This window comes from Cinclus cinclus, chromosome 3 (assembly GCF_963662255.1).
Source record: "Cinclus cinclus chromosome 3, bCinCin1.1, whole genome shotgun sequence".
In the NCBI taxonomy this organism is placed as follows: Eukaryota; Metazoa; Chordata; class Aves; order Passeriformes; family Cinclidae; genus Cinclus; species Cinclus cinclus.
Window position 1 is genome coordinate 29664248 of NC_085048.1, and position 24188 is coordinate 29688435.

A 24188-nucleotide genomic window follows, 5' to 3' on the forward strand; every position below is an offset into this window, starting at 1 on the left:
ATAACTCAGATACTGATATACTGTATTCCAATATGGAAATCTCCTGATCTTCCAAAGAAGGATTTTAACCAGTTAAGCTCCCAGAGGAAACTGCTGTAATGAAATCTTCCCCAGCCCTTCCCTCAGTGAGAGTTTGCCCACTGAACACAGCGGGGCTGGGAATGTGTCATCCCAGAGGGAGCAGCTGTGTCACTGAGTGGCACTTTTCATGCAATATAAGAATATTGTCAGCAACAGATACAACTTAAAAATTACTGATCTTCAAATATCTTAATACACTAAAAGGACTCTAATATGGTGATTGACAGCAGAAGCAAGGGGTTTTTTTTTTGTGATTCTAATATCTATTTCATAGGACATATTTCATCCTAGGACAATCTAATATATGATCAATGTGCATGTTAAATCAGTATGTAGTTACAGTTGGTACAGACTGTACAAAATTATTATTTTATTGAACCAATTTTTATGGTCTAAAAAATTATTTTGACTAACTAGAGAGAATTATAACATAGGATATATGTTTTTCCTTTGGTTTATAATACACTATGCTTCAATTAATTTAGTAAATGCTAATGAATATTTCTAAATATTTATTAAAGTTTTGCAGTAATTTATCATGCAGCAAATATTATATATCATATATATAATACCAAATATAAATATTTTCTTAGAATGATACAGAAATTTGTAGATAAGTAATTGAGTGTATTTATTGATTATATATCATATAATACTAAAAACAAGACACTTATTTTTAGAAATGCAATGTTTGTCATTATAAAAATATCATCCCTTTGGTCCAGAGCTATTATGTGTTTAGGAGATTATTAGTATTCATGAGCTGCCTCGTGGAAAAGGGTGCCATAGGGGCTATGAGTTAGTATGTGATGCTGCATTTGGCAGGAGAGAGGGGAAGTGCAGTAGCTTGTGCTCGTGGGGACCAGGGATTCTGCTGAAAGATTCAAGTTGCTGCAACTGTCTGCAAAGAACTTAGAATATAACATCATCTGCACAGCAAGGAATACAAGGCGTCATTTATTTACTTATGGCTTGCATTATTGGGAAAATGGGTGGAGTAAAAATGAGGGCTCATGAGAATAAAAACCTAAAGTATTTTTTTATACAGCATCAGTAATTCTAAGAGAATGAAGGAAATACTGTAATTTTAGCGATGGCTAATAATTTCAGGTGTTTTCTTTGAGAGGATATACTTCCAGATAGGTGAGTTTATTGACAAGTATTTTTCTAGCTTTCTTACCACTGTTTTACTATCTTTCTTTTTCAAGTGGAATGTGTCAGGTATTTTATGTAATTACTGAGAGATACTGAGTGTATATCTGTATACCAATTTTCTCAAATCAAATTATTTGTCCAGTATGCTTTTATGGATCTTGAATACTTATATAGTAGTTATCTGTACATAAAAAGATATATAATGATTTAATACAGGTACATGGCTTGATTTCAGTTCTATACAGTTGTGTGTGCTGTACTTCAGCATAAGCAATATAATCCACAATGCTCTTGTAGCATGCTTATCTTTTAGAATTTGTTTCAGGGTTAGTTTTTATGCTAGCTTGTAACTCAAACTGCTCTTTGATTCAGTTTTTTGTCTTAATAGCTCATTCTTCATTCCCACCAATAACAACTTTCAGGTAGGTGTAACACACAAAACTGAATGTGTTGCTTTCTTTCAGGACTCTGATGGCTGTCATGTGAATGCAATCTTGCTGTTGCCTTGTGTAATTTGGATGTTGTTATGACTGTAATTAGGAATTCTTAGAAATAATATAAGACTTCTGGTGAACTATTCATCAGAAGATTTGCTAAAGATCATAAAATAATTGTAAATAAAAATATAGTAAATTAATTAATTTATGACTAAATGGGCTATACTAACATATATGTTACTCTTCATCATCCTGCTACAGAAAGCAATATTTATTTATTGTGTTATGATTACTAGGTTTAAATATAATTTAATAATTAACCAGTTTTAGCCACAAGCCTACAAAAACTTGCATCTGCATTTAAACGAATATGTTAATAATCCCAGCAAGTCTGGAAAAAAATAAAAATTTAGGTATGTTATTATCAAAACAGTTAAGTGCAAAGGGGGATATTCATGCAGGTCCTTTTCTTGTTTGTGCTTCATAAGTTAAACTCTAACAGTAGTGAATAAAGCAGGAGTGTGAGCTAGGAGCTTTTTCTTCAAGTGATAATCAGTAATGTAATGGTAAAACATTGTGTTCTAAGGATATTCAATTAGATGGTATAAGAATGCTGAATTTTAAGTGCCCATTCTTTTGAGACTTTCAGTTAATGAAAAATAATAAACTAGCACAGGGATTAGATAAATGCAAAGAAGACTTAATCTGTTTGCTTTGTTATGACAAGAGGAGGTATTGGACAGCTGTAAGATCCTTGGTCCTATACCGTTATACCCATTTCTTGCAAATTAATAGCAATTTTGTTCTAGTACACTAGAACATATTTCCTAGGAAAGTAGGACTTCATGTTTGCAAGGTAAAAACAAGTACAAGGTTAATTTGAATTCTAAATCTTTCTGTTTGGTTTTTTTTTTTTTTAATAAGATAAATCTTCTAGTTCCCTCTACCTGTTGCAAAGAAATCAAAACTGAAATTTATATGAGTCTTTGTAAAAAGCAAATTTTTTCCTATTATTCAGAAACTTTCTGCGTTCCCTGAATTAATGAATTCATACATCAAAAATGTGTTTTTTTTCTAGAAGTTACAATACTCTTTTATTATTTCTCAGGTGATGCCTCAGGTCACTGCCTCCTAAATGCATAAAAAATAGAGATTAGAGCATTTGAAATAAATTGTAAAAAAAAAATTAAAAATGCTGGCATATAAACATAGTGATTTGAGTATTTACTATATTCATAAACACCTCAAATTCAGGAGAGAAAATACAATAATATGGTAAATAATTATTTATTTGCATGGCAGATTTTATATTCCATTGAACTTTAGTGCTAGAAAGTTAGGTTAATAGATTATTATGTCAGCAAAGCATATGTTAATGTAGTTCAAATGTCAACAGATGCTCTCAAAAGAAGTATTTTCAGTTTCTTTCCCCTTTCTTACTGACATAGTGATGCATAAACTCAAGAATTGACAGAATTGGTGACTCCAAGGCTCAAAATGGGAACAAAAATGACTACAGAAAGCGCTGTGAAGGGGCCATTGTTGGCAACGTAGAGACAGGCACTGAAATCCAATTCTAAGTGCTGCTGGAAAGAAATTATCTGTGTGGAAAGGATTTGTCCCTGTGTAATCCAAGTAGGAAGTAGGATTCCTCAAAATGAGGCCTGTGTTATTCCCCCCTCTCCTTGAAATAGTGAAGTTTCTCTTGCTCCAGAGAAGAAACCAGTTAACAGTGTTGCCTTCTATCACCCTGGAGGGCTTTTCATTGATACTTGTATATCTGTGTGTGGAAGATGGTGTTTTTTGAGTTTTGTGTTGGTTTTTTTACCACCTAAAATTCTTCCTGGAATGGTTGAATATGTTTGTGTGTGTGCTCACATTTATGTCAGAGTGTGTGCTGGGGAGAATGGTGATAAAATACAAAGGAATTTTATACAGAAACTTAAAATACATGTCTTCTATTTTTGTTTTGCAAACCCAAAAGCCAGTCACTGAAGTTTCTCTGGGATAGAAGGCAACATGACAGAACCTATTTTAAGCTCAGTGTACCTCAGGTAGTCCACTAAAACACTTTCTGGAATACTTCAGTGCATCAAGCAGCTTGTTCTGTTTGATGGTATAGGTGTGCTTTTATCTGAGCTTAACAGGAGCAGATTCTAAGTGCTGAGGATAATTAAAAAACAATGCAGAAGTTGATGGTGATCTTTCTCTGAAGTGTTCTCAATTGAAAGACTACTTTTCTAACTTCATTTTCAAAGAATAGTGTCTGTTTTTATGTGCTCTTGACTGTGGTCACACATTAGTAACTCTTGGTAACTGCCAGTAAAACCAGGCTACACTGTTTTAGTTACAGTTTAGGGATACACTTTTTTATACTTTCCTGGATCTGTCTTGGGACAGAACCGATTCAAACTCCAGCAGGGCCCAGATCCATAGAAGTAGCAGGATATCATCTTTTCTCCCATTGATCCCTACATTTTTCTCTGGCCTGATTTCCTATCTGTCTGAAACTTGCCATGACATAAAAAAGCCTCCAACCCCACTCTCTCTAATTTTGATTGGGGGAGAGGTAGTGAGGGGTGGCTGGGAATGGGGAGCAGGAGCAAGGGCATTGCATCTGCTGGGGAGGGAACTTGCTGGGAGAGACAGCAGAACTGTTGGTTAACAAATAAACTTGACTTCAAAATAGTGAAAAACTGAAAAAAAAATCCTAAAACAACATGTTACCAATAGGTCTACTAATCACCAATACAAGGTCAAGGAATTTCCTACATGCCTGGCTGATTTAACAGCTGGATCTGAAGTGAGTCCAGCTGCAACTTAAATTTCTATGTCTCTACAGAGTGACAACTAACTTTATACTGCCGTTAGAGCTAGGGCATTGCTTGGTCACAGCAGACTTAGGACTGTATTAGTATGTACTTGTGTGTATTTGAGACCATTCTCTAAACCGTGTTTGTGAACACTTTATCCTGCATCTATACACTGGAGCAGAAAAAGGATTTGTATGGAAATATTCAAATGCAATTCAATAGCTAAAGGAACTCGAACAGACCTGACAGAGTGATTCATTTTTCTGTTAATCAATGAAAATTCTAGTGGGTTATTAGGGATTATTTTAGGGATCAAAATTATTTTTGATCAAATTTTTGATCAAAAATAATCAAAAATCAAAAAATCAAAAATCAAAATTATTTTTGATCAAAATTATTTAGGGATCAAAATTATTTTGCCTTCATACTGTGATCATTGCACTTACCTTTAATGAAGTGAGAGACTGAAAACCTAAAAAATACCACATATTACATTATCTCTGTGAAAAGTATGAAAATTTAGGTGATGTTGTCTTCATTTCTATTAGGTCTTAAGGCTTTGGTGAACAGTAGTGATAAGATGCATGTGTTAAAGTACTGACCCATGTTAATTTGCTTTGGTTTGTGGAGATACAGACAGGAGGGCTTCACCATAACTTAAATGTCTCTCTGTTGCTCTGAAAAAACATGAGGAAGTGTTCGTTTTATTTATTTCCCTCAAAGAAGTGGAGAACAAACAATAGTATTGGAAATGCATACTCCAAAGAGCATCAAATTAAGCTTTTATTTGTGAACCAAATAAATGGAAATGTATCAAGACTTAAAATTAATTTACTTATTTTTTTTTTAAAAGGCTTTTGGAAATGCTCTTGCACAGACAAATTAACATGTTTGTTTTTACTTTGTAACTGTAGTACATTTACTCCTAAAATGCAAAGCAGACGAATGGGGACTTCAGGGAGAATCACTAAGAGCACAAGTGTGAGCGGAGAGATGTATAAGCTGGAGCACATTGACGGGAGTCAGTCGGACACGGCTGTCGGCATGGTTGGAACAGGTGGGAAGAAAAGGCGTTCCAGCTTTAGTGCCAAAGTGGTTGCCATAGTATCTCGAAGAAGCAGAAGCACATCTCAACTTAGTCAAACAGGTGAGTGAGACATGCACTCTTTGGAAACAGGGCTCTCACCAAACATGATATTCCATAATTTCATCTGTGGCATCTGTGTTACATGTATAAGCATATAGATCGCTCAAGAGAGGAGGTTTTCCAGCTGTGAATAAGTTTCTGAGATACTGATTTTCTTTGATTATTGAACATCTGCAAGAAACAATATACAAATTGCAGCTATGTGCCATAGTTGCTTTCTGTCCTGATCAGTTAAAACTGTTGTCTCTTAGAAGCCTTAGAACAGGTAGGCCAGGAAATGCAAAGAGATGTATGTTGGCAACAGCAGTGAATAATGGTTTGTTAAGACCAGATTTTTATGTGTAGGAAATTTCTTTCAGCAGAAGAAATGAGTATGAATGTGGTAACTGAAATCTGAGCAAATGAATGGCAGTTATGCAACTCGGATCAGAGGTTGTACCTGTACTGGCAAAAAATACCGTTTTTTAAAACTACCTTGGGTTTTTTTAAGTTGAGAGTTAATTCAGTACTTTATTTATTTTTTTTTAAGTAATACTGGTAGATTTGGGTCAGTGATTTCTGATAAACTAGATGACAACATGATGCTTCATTAGGAGCATAAGTTTTCCAACTCTCTATTGTGACTCCAGAAATCTTAAAAGCTTCATATCAGCATAGCCTCTAGGAACAAAAGCTCATACAGAATGATGAAATAGGGAAGAAGAATATTTTAAAGTCACTGTCCTGCTTGTGAACCCCAGTGAAGACTTCTGCTTTTGTCTTCAATGGGAGCAGTACATGACCCTAAGGGTCCTTTATTGCTAAAAGAAACAAAACAAAGAGGAAAAGCTTCAGCCTAGCAGGCAATGCACTCGTATTTCAGCGTTCCTCTCACATAGTCAGAGTATCTAAACTAAGGCAAGTAACAATATTGTTTATTTAGATCCTTTCACAATTAAAGCTTGGTCAGCTTTAACAAAAGGATTGTTATACTTTTCTACACTACTTTTAAGGCCGAAGTACATAATTATGCAGTTGAACCAAATGATAAATGAAACTGGTGTATTTGAAGCCCAGAACTGTAATTACTCTTGTGTTGTTCAAGAATGAACTGTGACTAAGTATGAGACTAGAATATAGATAGTTGTATACAGTAAGATGCTATTTTAGATGTATCAGAATCAATGGTGTGCTCTGTAAGTAAAAAAATAAAGTGGTGTTGTAATGTAGAAAGGATTTCTACACTGATGTTTTAGTCCACTTAAAATCTGAGATGTGACTTCCAAGCACTTCTCAGTATCATCTACTTAAAGCTCATATTTTCCTATTCTTCATAGAAAGATACTATACCTCTCCACGTTTTGCTTGGTGTAAATTTCAAAACAATAGGAATTTTGCAAGGAATGGAACTTCTAAAGTTTTGATGAAACTCAAAGAGCAAATCAAATATTAAAAACATCGTTATGTATTATTCATGTTTGTAAAACAGTTCAGAAGCATCTTTACTTTCTCTTGTTGTGACTCAGGCTAAGAGTATTATCTGTGGCATAATCAGAGCAAATAAAATGTGTCATTTTTTGTCAGTCAGTAATTTTGAATTTTGTCAAAAATCAGTGAATTAAATTAACGCATTTTTTAAAAACAATCTAAACATGAGACTTGATAGTTTTTCCAAATGACATTGTTGGGAGACTAAATACTCATGTCCTAAATCAGGGACCCACTTTCCTTCCTTCTTATATTATACAAGATGAGAGGAGAAACCTAAAAATATCTATTTCATTTCAGTGTGTTGTGCAACTTACTAATGTCTCCACTATTGAGAATTATAGAAAATTTCTGTTATAAGAATATAATATGTACTGGGTACTTCTTTAAAATGTATTATGTGAAAATTGGTAATTCTGAAGCCAAATTCTGAAGTTCTGGAATCAATGTGAAACTTTGTGGACCTCCAAAATTTGTGCCAAATAGGAACTTCTGGGACAGATCTCCAGGAACCTGAGGTGTGCTGTTGATGCAGTATATGTCTTTAAAAGGAAGTATAAAAATATAAATAAATGTGTAGCCTCCATAGGTTGTTCAGGTTTTATTTCTATGACTAGCATGATTATAAGTAAGGGAAGTACGACACAGATAGTTATTTGTTTCTGAAAACTCGAAATAGAAGACCAGAAATAAAAAGGCAGATTTTTTTTTGAAAAGCATAGGTTCTATATTTTTATGGATTGAATAGATCTGAAATTCTAGTTTACTGCTCTCTTCAAAGGTAGTAAAGTTCATTACCATCTCACTTTTTTCACTTGAAGAAATAGTCAAAAAAGGCTGAAATTGACTTTTTGTAGATAATTCTTCCTCTCAGCATACTGCATGGGTTTGATGTTATATAAAAATGTAAGGGGTATGTATGGAACTGCTGCAAGGTAGCTATTATTTGTAAGATTTGATTTGCTGAAAAAGGAGTGTGTGTGCATGGGCCTGTGCATACATGTTTGTGTCTGTACATACACACATGGATTTATTTGCACATGTGGAGCAGATACACTTGCATGTTGGAGTCAGAAGGACCAGCCATCATTATTTTACACACCCTGTTCAGTGCTGTTAGAAAATATTTATTCAGAATATGTGCTTTATAGATGGGCATCAAAAGAATTGGTTTCTATTTTTATGTAAATCTCCAATGAAATTATGTATTTTTGCTGCACCTTCCTTTTATGTTTAAGATTTCATGATATTTTAGTAACTGTTCTGTGAAATTCCTACTTACTATGTATTTGTTCATTGTGCCCACCAATTGGATAGATTAGATAGTTCACCAGAAAAAGCTTTTAATCTTCTGACAGTATTCCTAATGAAAATCCAGCTCTTCTTATATTATCACAGTTAAAAAGAAGAAAAAGAAAAGGGGAAAAAAAAAGAAGCAAAACCCCTAAATGACCGCAGAAAACTGAAAATAGCTCCAGGCATACATAAGCATTTTACTTATGATCCATCTTTTCTAGCTTTCTTTGTCAGCCTTATTTTTGGTAAATAAATATATACATATATATATATATATAGAATAAATGTGTAGCTGAAAATTTTCTGAATACAGCAACTATACTTTAAATCACAGGAAAATTATATGAAACTAGATTAGGATAAGAAATCATCATCAATTGTCTTCATTTTGTGTTACAGCGCTCTACTCCCTTCTACAGAAAATCTTATATTGTAGTTTCCATACCAATGAGTGACTGAGGCCAGTCATATTGCATTTTGATTTGGGATTCTAGGTTTCAAATTAGATGAAAACTTCTGTAATAGGAGGGAATAATTTTATTGCAATATTGGCACCATATTCAGAGACATAATAATGCATTTCAAAGTGGATAGAGGCAATAGGAGGGGTATCATCAGTAAAACAAGTTCTGGAGAGAAGGAAAACCTCAGGCTCTAGTAAACAGAAGTATTCCCTTTCCTGGATCCCTTTCAGTTCTCCTAGTGCATGCAGACATATGCCTTAACAAAGCCAAAAAATTCCTCCCTTTTGCTTTCTTCCTGGTGGTCAGCAGATTGTGCTTCAGAAAGATCATCTATTTGTAGAAGCACACTTTTCTTCTCTTTAAGTGCCATCAGTGGCTTGCAACTATTTTGACACAGATGAGAGTGGAAGAGATGCAAAGAAGGAGAGCTAAGGAGCTTAGAAGAATGGGCACTATTTCTGGTTTGACATTACACTGATACCAGGTCAATTTTCTAAATGAAAGTACCTTGCCATGTTTATGGTGGGAACTACAATGAGATTTTTCTGTGTAAGAACCAAATTACTTGTTTTACGTGTTCTGTTGGTGAAGTGCAACATCAACAACATGAAATGAAGCCATAGGCATTGACATTTCAGAGACATACTATGAAGCAGAGCTGAAATCAAGTGTTGTCACAAGGTGAAAACAGAATGAAGAAAAATTCTTTTCACTTATGAGTGTCTCTCAAGTGGATACTTGGATGGAATCTTGAAGTGCTTGTCTGCTTCCCTCAGGAAGTAACTCGCAACCTGAGCAAAACCACTATCTTATGTAAAAATATAATTTCCTGCTAAAGTATATTTTCTGTCATTTTATGTAATTTGCCCTATAAAGAGGTGGCTTTCCCTATGTTCTTTTGAATTAAGCTCCAAATTCCCAATTTCAGATAAGATAGTATCATCTAGGTGAGGAAATTGTCACTGAGCAGTAAAGTTATCGTGTGCCCCACAGTATATTTATGCTCTTTTTGTGAGCTCACTGCAGCTTAAAGAACTCTTCTTCATCCAGTTGATGGCCCCACGTTTCACCTTCCAAGACTGGTCTCAAGATGGTTTTCTCTCATGGTTGGATGACTGAAGTTAAGGTAAAGATTTAGAAAAGAAAACCTTATCCATTACTCTGTTGATGGAAAATATGATGGTTCACTGGAGGTACTTAGTGACTGTTAACAAGCATTCCCATCTTGTGCAAAAAAAATAACCTTGCTTAGGAAACGTGGAAATTTAAGCAAAACAATGCTTAAATTGAGCCTTCCAGGCTCAGAGCTACCTCATTCCAGAGTGGACACTGCCATTAAAAAACTTTAAAAAAACAAACCACAAACCAAAAACCCAAACAAAGAAACCAAAACCAAACATAAACCAACAAAACAAACAATCAAAAACCAAAACCACAACATTCCTCCCTCCCCCCATCTTTTAATCTGTTCTTAATTTTCTCAGTCTTTTTGATGTAGGTTTTTTGTGGTTTTGGGTTTTTTTTAAAATGCTGGTAGAACTGTTTTTCTGTCTATCCTTGTAGTAATTTTATGTTAAAATGAGATATTTCATACAGGTCTAGATAGTATGGACAGAAAAAGCAGATAATAAATAATAAATAAAATACACTAGAGGGCAAAGGCCTTTGGGATAAGGGTGGTTTGCTTGTTGTCTTTCTTGAGAACACCATTGGTTCTTTGCATAATTCTGTTAGTTTTTTACAATGGTTATGGCAACCTTTTCATGCAGTAGTCAGGCTTTTTTTCCCCTGACATTATGTATTGATTGCTTGATTGATTGAATGACAAGGGTGCACTTCTGAGCATGATTCTTTTATCTCGTAACGTGACTTTATTTTTTTATTATTGTGGTGAAAGAAATTCTGCTTCTTTGATAAGAACTGAGTGCTAGACAAAAGTTTAAAATACTAATTTTATCTAGAATTCAATAAATCATCTATTATTATTAGACTGGATAGAAAGCATGGGAATCAGTAAGGAGTATTGGATGTCAGGAAGAAACTGGCTACGAAGGAGTCATCAACTGGTTTTGTTAAAATGAGCCAAAGAATGTCTGCTAGTTGAATTTTAAGACAAAACCCGCAGGCAAATTTTGTTAATATTTTTTTGAGCAGTAGTATTTTTGCTACTAGAATATGATGATGAAAGCAATTTAGAAAGTATGTCAGTTCCTGGTGATCTAGGGGAAGGATTCTTGGGGATGGTTCTGTGCTGGGCCATGCTAGACTCGATGGTCCTTGTGGGTCCCTTCCAGTTCAGCATAATCTGTGATTCTGTGATTCAGTGATTCTACGATGGATGAATTTGAGGATATAATAGTTTTTCTGAGTAGCACTCAGAAAAGCTGTGACCATGCAGACTGCAAGTTCTTTCCTTTCGGAATGAATAATGAAAATTTTCAGATGACGAAAAAAAATGCAGAAGAGTTTTTGAATCTAAAGGTCAGCACTATCAGAAACTGCTATAATAAAAAATAGGTATAAATTGGTTATAAATAACTTCTATAGTTGTTTCAAAATTACAGTAAGGCTTCTAACAGTCAGAACAGAGTGAGTATCTTGAACCTCTCAGACCAGTTCGCACAATAGGGAAGGAGCGTTTTTTTCTTGTTTGTTTCTTATCTAGCGTAATACCCTTTTGCTGTTTTCATAGGATTTCTTTTCTGATATTACTTTTTCCTGACATTTCTTGTTATCCAAGTGGAATGCTACAAGATACCAGGTTTTCTACTGGCAGATTCAGAAAATTAGCTTGGATTTCAGAATTAACATGAGTCTTACATCTATAGAGTTACCTCACAGGTTTAACGTGGTTTACTGTAATTCACATGTTCTCTGGGCTTTTTAGAGGAGCATTTTCAAGTATTTGCTTGTGTTGGACATTGATCTCTGCAAGAATGCTTCATATTTACACATGAGCTTCCTTACCTGCAGATACCTCTGTTTTGTTATCTTCAGTCTGTACGGTTTGAAAATATTTTCCTTAACTTTAGATTGTGTGTACTTGAAAAGTAAGTTTCAGCAGCCTAGCAGAATTGTGGTGGTCTGTCCTGCAGCTCCCTCATTAGCCTTGCTTGTCTGTTCAGTATTATCTCTGTGAGAGTCTTCCATATCTGGGTTGGTTTTTTTGCCAGAGCAGACCCTTAGAGCTTCCTCTGCATAGTTGTGATGATCTATGATGATAATGGCTCTGTTGCACAGAAAGAAGGTGATTGACATTTAGGACGATTTCTCTTTTCAGCCAATCTATAAGAAGTCTGTAGTGAGGCAGCAGGGATGGTCCTGGTGCCTTAGGGATGGTGACAGGATCTGGGCTCTGTACCTGACACCCAACAGGAAAGAGCAACCCTGGTCCCAGCAAAAACTCTGAGCTGCTTCTGCACCCAAATGTTTCTGCAGCAGGGGGTGGGGAAGAGGGGGAGGGTGATGAGCAAGTGGATTAGGAATATTGAAAAAAAAAATACCCGATTATTTTCATAAGAGGAGCTCTTTGTTCTAGTAATGATACTTAATTCTTTGAAACTCTTGAGTGAATGTAAGCATGTTCTCTTTTATTTACTGTTGCTGTCTTGCTGAGGAATTCACTACCCTTAATAGAAACACAGTTCAGTTCCAGTTACTCATCTTCCAAAAGATTTCCTAATAAGGACTAGTATTTTCAAAGTCCCACTGGTCTGTTGAGTTACTGTTACATGTGGTTCTTTTTCTTTTTCCTGAAATACAAATGTTATTTTTTCTCCTGTTATGCAGTTGCTTGACTTGTACTCAAAAGTATTGCTCTGTTTTTGTGTTTGCAACTTCTCCCTAGATTTTTAAATAGAGATATGACTGAAGCAATAACTGTCATTAGGGCTATTTCCAATATGTAAGTAGTGTGGGGTTTAGGAAAATTTATAGCTTTCTGAAAATATAATCTTGATTGTGCCTAAACTATTTCATGCATGCCTTGTATAATTTCAAAATATGTCAAATGTCTTTAATAAGTGTAGCTTCACTGCTATGTTTATATTGTATTTTCTTATGAACTTTCTTAGAAAAAGGCCTGCTTATAGTTCTGACTATATTTAAATGAGCTCTGTATAAAGAAGATTTTTGTTAGATTTCTTATCTGATTCACACTGTTCACAAGCTTTACTTGTGCAAGTATAAACACAGAGTTGAAATAATCCCAAAATTATGACAGAAAAAGGAAATAGAGTTGTGCCAAAGGACTACCAAGAGAGGAAAAAAATTATACTATCTTCACATTAAAAATTCCTATGTAAATGACTGTCTTTAAGAGAATGTCAATATAAAACTTGGATTGTATTGCTCTTCATATGCTTCTTCCCTGATTATATCCACAGATTGTGTTCTGCAACTTGTAGAAAGTTTTAGAGTACCTGCAGTCATTCAGAAAGAAATGCTCTTCCTCTGTGGCACAGGATTTCATTCCTTTCTCATGGAAGAATAAAACCATTTTTGTTTAGAGTTAGATGATTGAGCTTAATTTTGATAGACCTGATTTTTTTTCCTTTTAGAAGCAGTCCTTCTCTTAACTGATATATAAACCTTGATTATTTTTTTATTTAATTGTGATAGCCTGTTCAGCACAATATTTCAGATACAGGTATCATATCTTTAAATCCAGTAGGGCCAAGAAAATATGTAGTTTGGTATATTTTAGAATATAAAACTGACTTTGAAAAAAGTCTTGAAGGTTTTTTTGGTTTTGGGTTGGGGTTTTTTTTGGTGGTTTTGTGTTGTTTGTTTTTTTGGCAGGGTTCTGGTTTTCTGGAGGGGTTGCTTTTTGTTTTGTTTGTAAAACTTCTTTTTAAATCATGCTTTTGATGCTAGTATATTAGTGGGCTGAGTTTAAAAAAAGGTTCATTAATTGAATCCAAAGAAGCATTAGATTTAGGAACATTATTTTAACCTTATTTGAACTTTTATATGTGAATGGGGAGATAAACTTTGTGAGTTTTTTCAGGTTTTTTTTATGGCAAGGAATAGAACTATTAGCAACAGAATCCAAATAAAAAGCAATAAACCTAACCTAGAACAAAAACTGTTGTTTTAAAAAGATTTTCAAGGAAAATAATAATCATTATTTTAATAATAATAATAAAGCTTGCTGCTTTTACTGCAGCTTATTGTGTTTGTGTATTTATTAAAAAAGCTGTGTACATATATAAGGTAGGTATGTAAGTCTGCAATCTAGCTGATGGCCCTTAGATACTCCAAATTCTGTGTCATAAGTAATAAAATATGCAGAATTCAGTAAAGTTATGGAAAAATATTCATAATAATAATAAAAAAATCTTTTTTGCAAGTTATTAAGGTAGATGAAAAATTATTTCCAATCTAAAAGTTTATGATTTGATCTTGAAAGGACAAAATTTAGCTTGAGTATTTCCTGAAATATCAATAAATATGAATGACATTTTAAAATAAAATGCAAACAGTGTCAGATCAGGTATCAGTTCACAAAACATTTCAGTGTTGTTGAATCTTTTTTTTTCCTTAAAAAATTTCAGCTGAAAACTTTCACCCAGCTTTGCAGAACCCTCTTGGTACAGTCTTTCCAGTAGGAGCTTTGCATATGGATAGGAAAGAGTGGGAGCACACCTGAGGCACACTCTTAGAAGCAACTCCCTTCTCCAGTACTTTCCAGATATCAAGAAGGGAAGTTGGGCTCAGCTGGCTGAGACCCAGGTACAGAGCAGCATTGCAGGACACGAGTGGACAGATGATGAACAAGGACAGGCACTGGCTTCAGTCCCGCATGCATCAGTCAGGCTGTGTTTCTGCTCCCCAGGGCTATTGGCCAGTCCAGTGTTGACTTTGTTTCCAAGAAGAGAAGGAGCAGCACTTTAATGTAAACTGTGTGACCAAGGAATTAGATCTCTGATTGTATAACTTTCATTACCCAGAGTACTCTTCATACTTTAGATGGCATATAAATTAAATTAACATAAGTAATAACCACTTTGGCAAGTCTTAAAATAGAACAAAGATAGAAGAGATGAAAACAAGCACCTCAGGTTACTTGCTAGTCCAAACTTACTTCCTAACAATCAGTCTGGAAGGAAAAAGGGGGATTGAGGTGCCCAATTAACTTCTTCAGTAGAAAGCTTTGCTCTTCAGTGGCATTTCCTTGCACCTCACCCCTCAACATGGCTGATGAGTAGTGGCTTTTATCCCCTGGAAATGTCTGCTCCCTCTGCTTGTGAATGGCTTTCACCAAAACATACCAGAAGTGATTACTTTCTCAGCAAATTAGTCAGACACTAGTGAGAATTTTACAGGTCCATATTTTAATATATCCTTTTATTTCTAAGCTGTCTTTTCCTTTGGACATGTACTGGTATTTACATTAAATTTTGAGTGATTTTTCACCACTCCATTTGACTAGCCAGTTTATTGTATGTTAAATATACTTCAAATTGCCAAGAAAAGACAAAGAAAAAAAACAATCCCAGGAAGTCAGAGATGATGGGATTTCTAAGTCTAGCATGTTGTCAAAGTACAAATATTTTTTTATCAACTGTGGCATATTTTTACCATTTTCATTAGGCTTTAGAATGTTCTGCCAGATTTGTTTTATTTTGATAAGCAATTTTTAGAAGTGATTTCCATATAACTTCCAAAAGGGGTACAGTAGTGAAAAGTGATGATTGTTTATATCTGTATTTATCTCTATGGTGGTCCTAGGTGCTAAGTATGTCCATTATTTGGTATAACTTACTCTGAGTATGGCATTAAAATACTGTGCAATGCTGAAGTTGAATTGCTATTTCCTTTTGTACAAAATATCGTTGCTTCGACCTCAGTAACAGTTCGTGTGGCCCCTGTGTGTCCTTAGTTCTGTCTCAGCTTGCTTGAATTTGCTGAAGTTGGACAGTTTGCTTAGGTTTTTCAAACTGAAGTCTACAGATATTTAACTGCAATGCCATAGAATTAAGACATTCAAAAGGCTAAAAGATTAAAGCACAGTATTTGTTCAATGAACCATTGTGGTTTTATCCTCAAAGTTAGCTTCAGAATTGCTTTGAAATTACTTAATAGACATACTTATGAAATTATTTATAGAAGTAAAAAATGAAATTACTTATAGACATACTTGATGCTCACAGACAGACACTCACATGTAGTTTACTTCATTTACCCATACAGCCATTTTTCATATCACAAAAATTCAGTTTCTGGTGTCTAATCACTTCAAAAGGTTCACTTTACCAGTAATCTTAGAAATGAGATGTTTTAATTCTCAGAAGCTCTAGATGTCTGACCATCCTAACAGACATTCTCTATGTGATGCAAGCTTGACTCTGCTTCTGTTCGAGCCAGGTCAGTGCTTAGCCCAGAGGAGGCAGTTGTCTTTCTGTTTTAATTCTGTGATCTGTGAAGCACAGAAGTTTCATGGTTAGATAAGATAGGGTAGCTGCCCAAAACAGTTCCTTCCTTTGAATCTTGGGTTAACTTTGATTTTATGTGGTGCTTGGAAAATATCAGTGTGAAACACTTCTAAAAGGCTGGGGGTGGTGGTGGTGTGTTAATGGTGGATTTTGTGTCTTTGGGAAAAGAATCAGTGTCCTGGGAATCCATTTATATGTGATGACTTCTCTGGTTTCAGAAGAGAACTTGTCAGATTGACAAGTTATATTAACGCAGGTGTGTGCAAATGGATTTCCTGCTTACAAAGCAGGTTAAAATATCCAGAAGCTCTTGCAGGCAGGGATATCAGGATTGCTGTTTCACTTTTGCTTTCACGTGGCTCTTGGTGGCTTTATTTGTAGTTCTACCATTTAATTGGATTTGATGGTGTGTTCTCTCTCAGAGCACAGCCATACTTAAACACTGAATTAATTAGGGATAGGTGTGACCTAAGATTTATATATAAAAGTAGATAAGTTTGACTCATTACTCTGTCTTTAAAAGTTATTCTACTAATGATCTTCTGTCTGAAGAGCTCTTTCCTAGATTTCATGGTGAGGGCAGGGTGGGTGAGGGGATTTCTTTGACAAGGCTCATCTGCTCTCTTCAGTCTGAACTCCAAACATTAACTGGGAAAGGTGTTCAAGGGGTATAGAAAAAATCCTCCAGGTTTTATACATGGTAGGGTTGTTTTGCTTTTTGCATAATGGAAGTTCTCCATTGAAATAGTATTTATTGCTGGGAAATGAATCATTTACCAGGAAAACATTTTGAGGGAATCAGTTGTCTTTAACTTAGAGGCATACCATGTTAGGGACCAGGTTCTTCTGCTTAGGTAGAGATACTCCACTGCACTGTGAAGGGTTCACTTCAGAAAGGTCACACACAGGATCCAATCTAGTAACCAAACCCTTGTCTCCTGAATCTCAATAATGCTCCTTGTGAGGCCCAACCACCCTAAGAGCTGGGTTTGACAGAATTGAGTTGCATCCATATTGTGCTTACTTTTCCTTGGATGTTGAAAAATTCACAGCTCTGGCTACATATCACAGCAAGAGAGCTGTCATGTCTAGCATGTGGTGGGACAGGCAACTTGAATATATTTATGCAGGGATTATAGTTACAGGTCAGTAGTTAGCTCTTAAGACTTGAACCTTTTTCATTGACTGGGGAATCCAGGAGAAAAGGGGACTGAGAAGGTGGCATAGAAACTGTGATGTGTTTGAGTAGCAGTTTGCAGTTTTCTTTCAGCATTTACACAGTTGCAAATTCAGTTCTATTTATTCTTGCACAAGAAATATTTCTATGCTCCATGCCTGCATTTAGACCTTTACCCTATACTCTGCTTCATGGAGATAGCTGTGTTTATAGCCAACTTGGGAACAATCTCAAGAAATTTAATGGGATTCCCTTTTAGCCAATGTTCATGCTCTCCCAGTCTGCCTCACAGTAGTTTCTGGTCCAAAGTTTGCCCATGGCCAAAATCCCAGGAGAGCAACTTTTCACAGTAATCACCTTTAGATTGTAGCAGGCCACCACAATGCCATTTGAAGTTTTCTGATTTGGGCCAGGGGACACTCTGTAAAGGACAAAAAGCCCCTCTCCACTCCTAGTCTTTGTGGTCCAGAAACAAATCTTTCTGTGCAAATGCTGGTGACTAAATATTTGACATCATGGATTGTTCCACTTCTAATTTAAAAAATAGAAAAACCCCAAGGTTGCATTTAGAAAGACTCAAGCACAAATCTTCCAGCCAGTAATTCCCACTGCTTAGCTCTTCAAGGAATCCCATGAATCCATCTCTCTCAGACTGTGTTTTTCTCAATAGACCTACTTGGTACAGTTGTACTTCAGGAACTGGAGAAGGACTGTAGGATACAGAACATGAACCCTGTCATGACAACTAGAAAGGCACCATTTTTCAAAGTGGACCAGGAGGTGTAATCAGAAAGGCTGGGAGTAATCCAAACAAATACAGATGTCCACAATATAGCTGTCAGTTTATCCCTTCAGGCTTTCTTTCTAGCCAGCAGAGAGAAATGTTCACTTCTACCCATGGCTTAACCATCTTCAAGTGAATGTCTGAAATAGTGAAAACTAAGTGCCCCCTAAAATGTCTGGTTTTCTCTTCTAAAAGGAGTCTGGCATGACTAACTCCAATGCAACATCTATAGATTCTTAAAATTTAGTGAGCTGAGTCCTACCTGGCCTGTGCCCAGCCCCCTTTATTTCTGCTCCCAGCCCTTTCCTTGGTCCCCCACAGAAACAAGGGCTTTCAGCTGCCCAAATCCATCATATCCTGTAGCTGAATCCTGCAAGGTTTTCTGTTGCCAGTCTTGCATGGAGGACAGGCACAGGGCAGAGTTGCCTGGATAGAGGAGGTCTTACTTTAAAAATAACCACCTCTGGGCTTCACAGAGTAGGCATTTTCTTGTTTTTGCAGCTCTACATGCAAAAAGCAAACTGTGTCAGAGCACCAGGCTTGAACCTGATATTGCTGGGTGATGGCCAAGTTCAAATTACAAATGCAAGAGTGCCTTTGGCACACTCACTTTCCGTAGATACAACTGTGTTAAGATTTCTGATTCTATTTTTTAAGTTTTGGTGAGATGCTGTAACACTCTACCTCATAAGTGGTTTCTCTCATTTGCTATGCTGATTGCTTAGCATTCATAAGATGTAGTCAGTTTTCTAAGGCTCTGTGTGAACGCTAATTAAGGGGCACAGTTATGTTTATGTTACAGAAAGTGAGGTTGTCAGCCTCAGAAGTAGTGCTATGAAAAGTTTTCAAGAAGTCCATTGGTAATTGTTTTAAATGTGATCAAATGTCTGGTGATCTCCTTAAATATCCTTCTTTTTCTGATGAGCAAATATCATAATTAAAACTAATACTATATAAATGCTATGAATCTTTCCAGTCAAAACAAAAACTGAATAACCATGTAGATGGAAATGACACAGTGAATTGTAAATTTATTGTAACTTGAATTAGTTGTGCCCTCAGCACAACTGTCAGGATCCAAGCCTTTCATACATTATCATCCTCGGTCAAGGAGAATATGTAACAACAGCACCTGTGATACAATGTTTATGATGAAAATGTAAGTACTTTAATAATATTATCTTTTTTTTGTGTGTGTACCATTAATAAAGATATTATTTTTTTCTAGGATATGGTACTGCCAGTTTTTGCATGCTGGGATTATAATAATGCTCTTAGTCTTCAAAGCCAATGTTCTGTCACTCACCCAGTGCTTCCCTGTGCCTGGTGCTGGTACACTGAGCAGTAAATATGTTACCTTAGTCTTACATGGAGGTTGTGTGCCAATGCTTTTGTCAATACTATGCTTTGTTAGTATTGTTTAAGTATTATTTTTTGCTTGTAGTTGCAAATAGTCTCTTGCTAAAAGAGCAAAAAATATTTGGGCAGCATGAAGCTTAATTGAGTTAAAAGTAAGGAAGAGAAACAGGAAGGCAAATCAAATGTCCAGCTGGATCAGTGGTCAATCCCATAAGGGAGGGTGATTGATGATAGAGGAGACTGAGAGGGTAACTCATCAATTCATATAAAGATCTCAAAGATGGGTGTCAAGCACGGAGTAACAGCCATAAACTAAAACACAAGGAGGCCAACCTCAACATTAGGAAGAACTTCATTACATTGAGGGTGGCAGGTTGTGGAGTAAAACCCACCGGGATGTGTTTCTGTGTAACCTGCTCTATGTGACTCTGCCTTGGCAGGGGATTTGATCTGGATGATCTCCAGAGGTTCCTTCCAACCCCAACCATTCTGTGATTCTGTGATGTCAATTTAGGTTGCCAGATGTGGCATCTACTGACTTTTTTCTCATGTTTTACTCTTTGTGTTCATGTGATACCCATGACTACAATATTGACAGTACTTATGACAGAAGCCATATGCCATAGAGAAACAGGATCATCAGTTTTTGTTAAAAGACGTATGTGTGAAATGAAGTTGCAAAACTTAGAAGTGAACATTGATGCTTTGCATTGTAACAGTCTTTATTCACTTAAAGAACTTTACACAGACATGCCAGTAAACACGTTAGATGCACAGGTAGTTTCTCTTTGTACATAAAAATAGTCTGTCAGTGGGATATGCTTATTTTTCAATTGCTCTTGAGAGTTTGAGGCTTAAAAATCTCATTGATTTCAAGGCTTAAGAATTTACCAGCCCAATAAGACTGCTCTGTAGAATAAATGGATGACCTTTTGCAGATTTTTTTTTTCTGTTGTTCAAAGTTTTCTATTCTCTTAGAGTTGTAGTAGCAGTATAACAGTCATTTTGCAATTCCAACTGGAGCAAGAACTGCTATGGCTACTATGTAAATATGTGCTGTTGAACTTTGTAGTGCAATTTATTTTACGTGCTCTTAATTTATGTTCTGACTTTCATAGTTCATGTCAGACCTCTTTAATAGTAGTGATGGTTCTTTGTTCTTTGCATTGTTGGCAGCCATAGACCTTAAAGCATTTTACAAAGGAACGGTAAGTGCCATTGTCCTATTTTATTGAGGAGCAAACTCCAGAACTCCAAGTGACCCACTGAAAATCCCACAGTCTACAGAAGAGCCAAGACTTCCTAAGAAGTTTACAACTGTAACTATGAGATTAAAAGATATTTGTAACTGTTTGTTTACCTAGGAGGATGTGATAACAGGAACAGTAATATAGTGTGTATGTATGTGTGTAATCACTTGTGTGTAATCTTCAGTCAGGGGTATTGTTCTATGGAAAAAGTCTGTGGGACATTAAATTTCCATACTTTAAAGCATGTCTATGTATCACTTGCATTTTAAACATGTTTAATAACATCTACAATATAAACCAGGACAGTGTCAGCTTTCTTGAAATTGGAATCTGACTAAAAGCATTATATTGTTTGATGCCCAAACATGCTAAATTAGGACACAGCTGTGTGCTGCTGGGGTATAACGTGGGCCGTGCATCCACTTAATCTCAGCTTCATTTAGCATCTTCATTTCTTGTGTCCTTCCAGTAGGAATGTTTCTGTTTGGGGGATTTTAATTAATTTCTCTTTAGAGGTTACTAGCTTTTAGGGTAAATACCATAGATCACTCCTTGCAGTGTAAAGTTAGCTAAATGGGCAAATAGAAGTACCTGATTAGTTGATGTATTTTAGTGATATTAGAGAAAGTATTTTGACCACAAGCTGAGTCAGAACTTGACTGTAAGAAGATCCCTAAAGTCTTTTAAGATGGGAACTCAGTTGAACTATGAAGAAATGCATAAGATATGTGAACAGCTCATTAATTGCATTAAAACAGATTCATCCATCACTGGGTTGCCTTGCAAATGTGTGTTTATACTCATATCCCTTTGACTGTTCTTTTAGCTCGTGTTTTGTACTTCAGAGCATAGCATGGTGACATTTGTTATACTACTTGATGGCACAGTGCTGAACTCTCTGTTAACAAGATGTTTTCATTACAATTGCTAGGTTTTTTACCAAAATAATAATAATCACTGTCAAAATTATCCTTACAAAATAGCTGAAAATATTGTGGTTACCTGCCTTGCTGAATAGGAAGGTGGTATGAAAAGAGATCGTTTAAGTGTACACAAAATGTTCTTCCTTCCCTTTGTAATTCTGAAGAAAAGCAGACCAGAACTTCACCATGGTTCTGCGTAGGTGCTTTATTTATCATTGTGTTGTTGGGATGAATAGAACAGAAATTAGTATAGACTCACAGATTGAGAGTTATATTAAAAGCATAAGACTTTTTTATATAAATCATATCCTACTGGCAAAATATTTTAATTTTTCAGGAACCATTGTGCTGGAACAGGAATTTATATTAGTGTTTCATTTTCCTCACTGTTGAAACAAATAATATAACATTACAGAAGTATTGGAGTTTTATTTAAATATGATGTATTAAATATCCTCATGATGGTGAGGTCTAGTCCTATGTATGCTTCACAGGGAATAACCCCATGGAGATCTACACATGATGAACTTGGACTTGGTGAAAATTCTGCATGTTTTGGTGAATATGTAAGACCAAACAACTCCCACTTCTTCTGGATGTAGGGGAAAAGAAAGTATTTAACAACACCATGCACTTCAGATTTGTTTCAAATAACCCATGCTTTTATATTTCATTTGATACAGTTAATGACTCTGTGTAGCCCAAAGTTCCTTTGAGGATGACAGAAAAATGTATACAAAAGTTATGGTTTTTGAAAAAGTATTGGTCTTCATCAGGCATCTTCCTCTTTCCCAATGTGGCATTACACATAACACAGTCTTTAGAGAAAGAGCACCATTGGGCAAGGGTTTTAAAAATTGATTTTACTTCAACATTTCAATGGAAAAACACCATAAATTATTCTAAGAATTTTTTTACTATATATTAGAAGGTCTTGAGAGAAATGCTTTCAATTTTCTGCTAGAATATGTTCATGTTAAAAATTAAATACATATATTAGAAGCTTTGGAAAATATGAGATATCATGAATAAAAATATTCTTTTGAAAACAGTATGCAATCAGGCATATTGTATGAAAGGATCATTAAGTAAAATAATTTTTAGATTTGAGTCATCTGTCAGTGACATTGGCTCCTGTTGCCACTGAAATGCAGATTAAAACTCACTTCAAAAGAAAGTGGGGGTTGTCTTCATTACATGTCTTCAGTGCTGTGTCACTAACAGATAGGATAAATCTTACGATTGCAGACTGTTTTTCAAAAATATTCTTTTTCTAATACCTGACATACTAGTTTTGGTGGGTTTTTGTAGCCTAAAGATGGTGTGTTTAATAACATATAATTATGGTGATTTAAAGGCTGGGAAAGGCTGGGAAATACTTATTAAAATGTCTATGTATGATACGTAAGTTTATTGAAAGTCACTTCTACATTGTTCTTATTCTGGCAGTAGCTATTTTTTTAATTTATCATGGAGATTCACAACATTTCTGTTTTATGATGTTTGCATGTTCTTGATGCCATCTTTCATTGTGATTTTATTACATGTTGGCTACCAATTAGATAATTGTATTATGTCCTATCAAACCTTAATTAGTCAGGAAGGTAGTAATACCAGCTTTATATAAACAAGACAGGGTTTATGCACTTTTTATTATTTTTGGTTTTACTTCAAATCTGTTCTATTAGATTCTGTTGTACCCATTGAGTTTTAAAGTCTGACCTATTACTGAGGTTAAAATAACAAAACTGCATGCTTCCTTAAACAGTATTTCCTAATAATATAGCAAGACTGTGCTCTGATCTTAGATTTTACCTTATGTGATTTTGATTCATTGTGTACATAGGAATATTTTTTTTATGTGCCTATATTATGTTCAATCCTTGTTTTGACAGCATCTTACCTGTGTGGAATTTATGTGTCTTACTTTTCCCTGCTATTTACCTGGCCATTGCTATTTTTATGCCAACTTGTACTCTATTGCAGCTATCCTCTCACACTTTGAACACACCCAAAAAGAACCACTCTCATTAATGATCACAATAATCCTAGGCAGCAAATAGACGTTTATCTGTCAGTTCCAAGAAAAAATACTATCTGAAATAATCTGTGTAATATAGAGATAATAAGAGATTAGTGCATCTGTTCCAAAGAGCCTGACCTTCAAACCATTAGCTCTGCAAGATTCAAGCACCATGGTTGTAATCCTGCTATGAAAGGCAAGTTTGTTTTACTTTTGTGTTTTATGATCTTCATCCATGAGCTAATATATATTGAAATCCCTGGAAAGGTTTAGTACTGCTTGGCTTGAGTAATAGAGTCTAAAATTACTGTATAAGGCTCTTATCTGTTTAAACAATAGTAAGCCCAGGGCCATAAAAATAAGGTTTGTTTATTGT

The 24188-nt window shown here is 35.4% G+C and overlaps 1 protein-coding gene across 38 annotated transcripts in view; it reads left to right on the forward strand.

Moving 5' to 3' along the window:
- Nucleotides 1-24188, forward strand: part of RIMS1 (regulating synaptic membrane exocytosis 1) — a 127652-nt gene that overhangs the window by 84072 nt on the left and 19392 nt on the right. For 18 of the 38 annotated variants that reach the window (XM_062489795.1, XM_062489784.1, XM_062489796.1 and 15 more), the window contains one exon: nucleotides 5401-5633. The exons of 13 other annotated variants lie outside the window; for them this stretch is intronic. In XM_062489795.1, the coding sequence (XP_062345779.1) occupies nucleotides 5401-5633 (233 nt within the window). The remainder of the gene's footprint in view (nucleotides 1-5400; nucleotides 5634-24188) is intronic. 7 more of the 38 variants (XM_062489786.1, XM_062489790.1, XM_062489783.1 and 4 more) reach the window with 1 other exon arrangement.